Source organism: Harpia harpyja, chromosome 15, assembly GCF_026419915.1.
Source record: "Harpia harpyja isolate bHarHar1 chromosome 15, bHarHar1 primary haplotype, whole genome shotgun sequence".
In the NCBI taxonomy this organism is placed as follows: domain Eukaryota; kingdom Metazoa; phylum Chordata; class Aves; order Accipitriformes; family Accipitridae; genus Harpia; species Harpia harpyja.
In genome coordinates this window covers 29,806,791-29,812,293 of record NC_068954.1, presented here as the reverse complement: position 1 = coordinate 29,812,293, position 5,503 = coordinate 29,806,791, and the positions used below count along the sequence as shown (strand labels likewise).

General features: G+C 48.0%; 1 protein-coding gene across 8 annotated transcripts in view; it reads left to right on the top strand.

Annotated features, from left to right (window-relative positions):
• The first annotated feature begins 194 nt into the window (after nucleotides 1-194).
• Nucleotides 195-5,503, top strand: part of DIP2B (disco interacting protein 2 homolog B) — a 70,298-nt gene continuing 64,989 nt past the window's right edge. For 3 of the 8 annotated variants that reach the window (XM_052809838.1, XM_052809835.1, XM_052809834.1), the window contains exon 1: nucleotides 967-1,191. In XM_052809838.1, coding sequence (XP_052665798.1) covers nucleotides 1,104-1,191 — 88 coding nt within the window. In that variant the 5' untranslated portion in view covers nucleotides 967-1,103. Of the gene's footprint in view, nucleotides 439-964; nucleotides 1,192-5,503 lie in introns of those variants that run through there. The other 5 variants (XR_008238503.1, XM_052809839.1, XM_052809837.1 and 2 more) reach the window with 4 other exon arrangements.

The window sequence follows — 5,503 nt, the reverse complement described above, 5'->3', positions numbered from 1 at the left end:
TACATGTATTTGTATTTGTTTTTGACATTGCCAAGGTGCTATGGGAAATTGAAATAACAGTTAGAAAAATAAAGCTGATTTAAAAGGAAAAAAAAAACCCAACCAAAAAACCCCCCACCACAACCCCCCAAGCTCTTAATTGCATGCGTTGCTGTTGTGATGTTGAACTGGCTCTCTTCTTTTCCTCTAGATACCTCAAATTGTCCTTATCCAGGGTGCAAGCACTGTAGCAAATAGTCGTTGTTCTACCGTGACCCTGACCTTTGGGGTTTTTCCCCCGCTGTTGCCCACTCTAATGGATGGAGTTCACTAGAGCTGTGGGTGTCCGGGAAGGCAGTTAGAACCTAAATGCCAGTGCTCCGAGATTCTGCATAACCCTGCTCTCCTGGAGCTGTCACAGGCACCTACCTCGGCCTTCTCTGAGAAGCTGAGTCTGAGGTAAATTTTCTTCTTGAACAGGACAGAAAGCGCTTGTGTGGGTTGTTTTTTTTTTTTGTCAGGCGTTTTCAGCCACATCTGAACCGGGGTTTAGGGGTGTCTGTGAGGGAGTGCAGCCGTTCTTCGCCTTCCCCCCTGACGGAGAGGGGCGGGCGCCCTGCCCTCCTTTGAAGGCACCTGAGGGGCTGCGGCTCGCGCCGAGGGGGAGCGCGGGAAGCGGCGGCGGCGGCCTCCCCTGAGGGAAGGCGCGGGGGGGCTCGTGTTCCCGCTGTGAGGGGGGGGCTTTATCCCGCCCGCTGCCCTCGGCCCACCCGGCAGCGCTCCTTAAGGCCTCGCCGCCGCACCTCTGCGGCCGGTGGAGAAGCGGATCGCGGTCGCCGGAGCGGCTCCGGGTCCGTTCAGTGGGGGTTTGTTGGGGGGGGGGGGGGGGGGGGGGGGCTGCGGCGTGGGGCCGGGCCGCGGGGGGGCGCGCGGCGGCGGTGAGGCGCGGAGCGGCGCGGCGGGCGGACCGCCCCGTCACGTGACGGCGGTGCTGGGGCTCAGCATGGCGGAGGTGGCGGCCGCTCCCGCTGCGCCCGCGATCCGGAGCCCCCGGCGCTGAGCCGGAGCCGCGCCGAACCGGCGGCCGGACTTGCTTTTCCCTTCTTATTTCCCCCCCGCCCGCCATGGCCGAACCGGCGGCCGCGGGAGTCTCCTCGCTGCCCCGCGAGGTCCGTGAACAGCTGGCCGAGCTGGAGCTGGAGCTCTCTGAAGGTGAGGAGCGCCGGGCCGCGCCGGGATCCCGCCTGTCCTGCCCTGCCCTGCCCTGCCCTGCCGTGCCCTCGGGGCGCCGGCCCGGCCGCCACGGCCTCCTGCGGCCCGGGGTGGGGGGGGGGGAGCCTCCGTGTGAGGGGACTGGGGTTGGGGGGGGGGGCGGCAGGAGTGAGGCTTGATTGTGGGTTTGTGGGAGACGGAGGCCCGGGGCGAGGGCCGGGGGGGTGTGAGGGAGGCTGCCTGTGAGGGGGCCGGGAGCGTGTGTGTGTGAGGGGCTCCGTGTGAGGAGCCGGGAATGCGGGGGGGGGGGGGAGTGAGGGGGGGCCCGTGTGTGGCGGGGGCCGGCGGTGTGGGGGAAGGAAGGGCCCTGCCTGCGGGTGGGGTTGTCTCTGGGGGGAACGAGTGCTGGGCGCTTCGTGTGTGCGGGGAGGGGGGACACCCCCTGGCTGACCCCGGGGGGGGACCCTTTGGTCGTCGGAGGTGATCCCCCTCGGGAGGGTTTTTTTCCTTTTGCGGCCTCTTTTCTGTAGTTTCTGAGCTAAGGATGTGGAGGGAGAGGCTCTGGGGACAGCCAGTGGTCCCGGGGTGGGGGAGACGAAGGAACTTTGGATACATGATGAAGACATACCCCGTGCTGTTACTTTCTGAATAAGTTATTTTGCATAGCCATAATCGGGACAGAGCATGCGCTTTTTTGTTTGTTTCCTTTTTTGCATGGGTATGTCTTTGTTTCCTAGTGCTTAAAATGCTGTTCTCGCTATAGCTTTGTTGTAAAGTTCCCTTGTGAAGCTGGAGTGTGAGGGATGAATCTGAGGTAGAGGGTGAAGGTTGCAGAGCAGGTAGCTCTGTTACACATACCTTGAAATTTCCTCCCTCCATCAGGGTATGGAATTTGATGCCACGATCAGTGGCTTCTCAAGAGGGCTTACTGCATGGTTGCAATAATTTCTCAGTATTAAAACTTGCAGAAAATCGAGTTTCGGTAACATCTTTCTTTACTCTGTCACTTTGTCGCAGAACACGCAGTGTATAAAGGAGACCTATTTAATATTTTGAGGAGTAGGAATTCGTTTACTGAGCTGGGTGCTGTCAGCCCCCGCTGCCCACACTGGTATACGGTGCTCAATATTTTGCCAGATGAGAATGCCACGGTAGTGATTTCTTAACGCAACTTGTTTGTAGTCAAACTTTTGATGTTAATGTTAGCTTTTTTTTCTTTTTTTTGTCAAAAGCCTTTCAGATATACTTTCTGTAAACATTTAACTAAAGTGATAATGCTGTCTGGTGTTTGGTTTGGGGTACTCCACGATAACAAAGAACTGAAGAATGTTGTCTTGTATTTCTCAAAGTGTAATATGAAATAATTTTTTATGTTTTTTAAGAATTTGCTGAATGTTTTAAGCATTTGCTCGTATTTTCTGAAACTTGTTTCTTGTGATACTGAAAGCCCATTATAGTTTGACCCTGTAGTATATAGTACTGCAAACTTTAAAAAAATTTAAATCCTTTTGCTAGAACGGCTGGCTGTGACATCATGCTAATCTTTAACAAGCTTCTCAAATAGCTTAAACTTCAGTGCTGTAGAGTGAAGTTTTCTATGTTATGTAAGCAATTCTCTGAATGTTAAATCCACTGCCCCTTTGTGGATTTAATACTCGGATTTATTAATGTGCATATTATGGATTTGTTTGTGCAAATCACTTTTTCTATCAAAAAACCATGAGTACAAAGAATTTTGTGTGACTGTGTCCCCAAGCTCTTGGAAACATACTTCACAGTATCTTGTTGCTGAGATAACTGAGGTCTGACCTGTAAAGAAGCCGAGTGAGTCAGTGAGGTAATGTCATTGTATAGTTCTTGAAAAATACGCCCTAGTTTGAGGCTTAAGCTTAAAGATTTTAAGGCCTATGTGTGCATTGTTCAACGGAATGTATCTATGGACTGTTTATAGTAAACAATATTGAATAGAAGCATTTTATTAAAAGTGGCAGTAGTGCTTCATGTTTAACTGATTAGTTGTTGCTCAGATAAGAACACTTGATCCTTTTTTTCCCACCTTCTTGTTGCAGCTTTATTTGTCTCTAGAATTGACTGTTTACTATGTAAATGTTTCTGTGGGGTTTTCTGGGTAAGAACACCTCGCTTTTGGAACAGGAGAGGAACTGCATCTGCAGTGAGTTCATATAAGTAGCCCAGGGTCCCTGACAGCAGGAACTGGGACGTTGCTCTGTCCTTGATGTGTGATCTTATGGTGGGGAATACCTGAGCACTGTTTGGAAGATGGCTTCAGATGCAGGAGACTGCAGGCTAGGAGCATAAACAAGTTATGTGCTGAGCCTCGCAGTGAGTTTTATGCAGGGCTGCGTTACCGTTAACCACCACAGTGTAGAGAATTTATAACAATATGGGGGAAATATAGTATTAAAATCTTATCTGGCGTTATGCTTGTGAAAGATGCTGTGTCAGCAAGTAGGATGCAAAGTGGAGCAGGATTAGTTTAATGTATGCTTAAAATAGAAATCATAGTTTGCAATGATGAGCCATGAGACTTTCTTCAGGAACAATCTGTGCAGACAGAGCAACAGGACTAATTATACCTCTGCCATCCCTGGATTATTCCTTACTGAGCCTTGTGGTCAGCATGGAAGTAACAGTAGTCGCATTCCTGAGTACACTTAAAATGCCTAAGCAAAATAGTGGAATGTGTTTCAGGAAACAATAATTGTTTATTAATCAAGAGAAGTTGCACTGTTTTTTTTTTTTAGTCTTTTATTGTGTGTCTTTATTTGGCCTCAGTGATTGATTTGAGTTGTGGATAAGAATTCAGTTGTCTTCTATCGATGTGAAGTGCCTTATACCCAAATCTTAAAGGTCACATTTTACGGAGACATCTCATTCCCTTACAGAAGGGATCAGGTTTTTTGCCTCTAAGTAAAAATGTTAAAATAACAATAACTGTATATAAGCAGTGAATTGGGTCATGGAACTGTGTGAAATCTGGAACCTGCTCATTACTCATGTTTTCCTTCTTTTCTCACTTTTGGGGCTTTTTTCTTTCTAGTGCTTTTCTTCATCTGTTAGTAACACCCACATTATGCATCACTAATGATGGGAAGGGCTGGCTTTGTATTTGCATCTGCTTCTTTTTCATGAGTAAAAGTGCCAGGGATACTAACTTTGAAGAAGATTTTTATCCCCATTTTCACATTTCTGTAAGTATGGGAGCTCAGTTTTACGCCCTTGGGGTTGAACTGCAGCTGTGTGTGAAGGTGACTTTGTATCCACTATATGATGCTGTTTCTTAAAATGTTTCCAGTGTGTGCTGGCAGAACAAGGTAAATGTCTAAATTTGTCCTATATTCAGCTGAAAATGTTAGTATTAAAGCACTTCAGCACTCAGCTTGGGGATGTCTGGGTGCTCTTACACTTTCAGTAAAATTTTCAAGCAGCTCCTCTCACATTAACCTCATCACAGCTGTGTTAATAGAGCTGAGAAACTCTGGAATAGCCAGATTCAAAGGTTCTAATTAAGCACGTTCAGTGGATTTGTTTTATACAGTGAACGTTATGAGCCTATTGTACTGCTTGTGTGGTAAAGTTTGTTCTCTTGGTACAGCATAGATGGTGGTGCGACAAGAGCTTTTGCTTTGAAAGTAGGACAGCTGTCTCCCAGGCTGCACTGTATGGGCCAGCTTGTCTCTGAGAGGGTTAAGCATGCTCATAAAGAGCTTATTTGGCTGCTGGTTTTTGTTTGAGGATGGTTTCTGTCTTGTCTGATGTTCTTAACTAGTAAAGGGATGTTAGTGGAGTGAACTTCAGCTTGTGATATCTATGAAAGCATGAGGTAAGGGGGGGGTGGAACTCTACCTAGCAATAACAAGGAATACCCCTGTTAGCAGTTCAGGCCTTGAACATAATTTCAGTTGCTTCTGGGTTATGTGACAGGGTTACCATATCACTGCTCTTGCTTCATGTACAGAAGGAGCTGGTTTCTGTTTACTTTTCTAGTTAAACATACATTTGGCTGTCTGGTTGGTGATTTTGTGTGGGTGTTTCTGTGAATGGCTTCATGCACCTGTGTTTGTTCCTTTTAAAGCTGATTGTCTCTTACTGAAGAATTGAGGCTCTGTCTGCAGAGGAAAGCTTTGTGTTAGGATTTTCAGAAGCTGAAGAAATAGCAAGGATGGTGGCATGTGTGGAAAAAAGTAGTATCAGCAAAACAGTTGAAACCCAGGACTGAAGGCCAGCCAAATAGGATAGAACCTTACTGGAAGAAAACATGTTGACTCAAGCAAGTGGGTAGAGTCTTTAT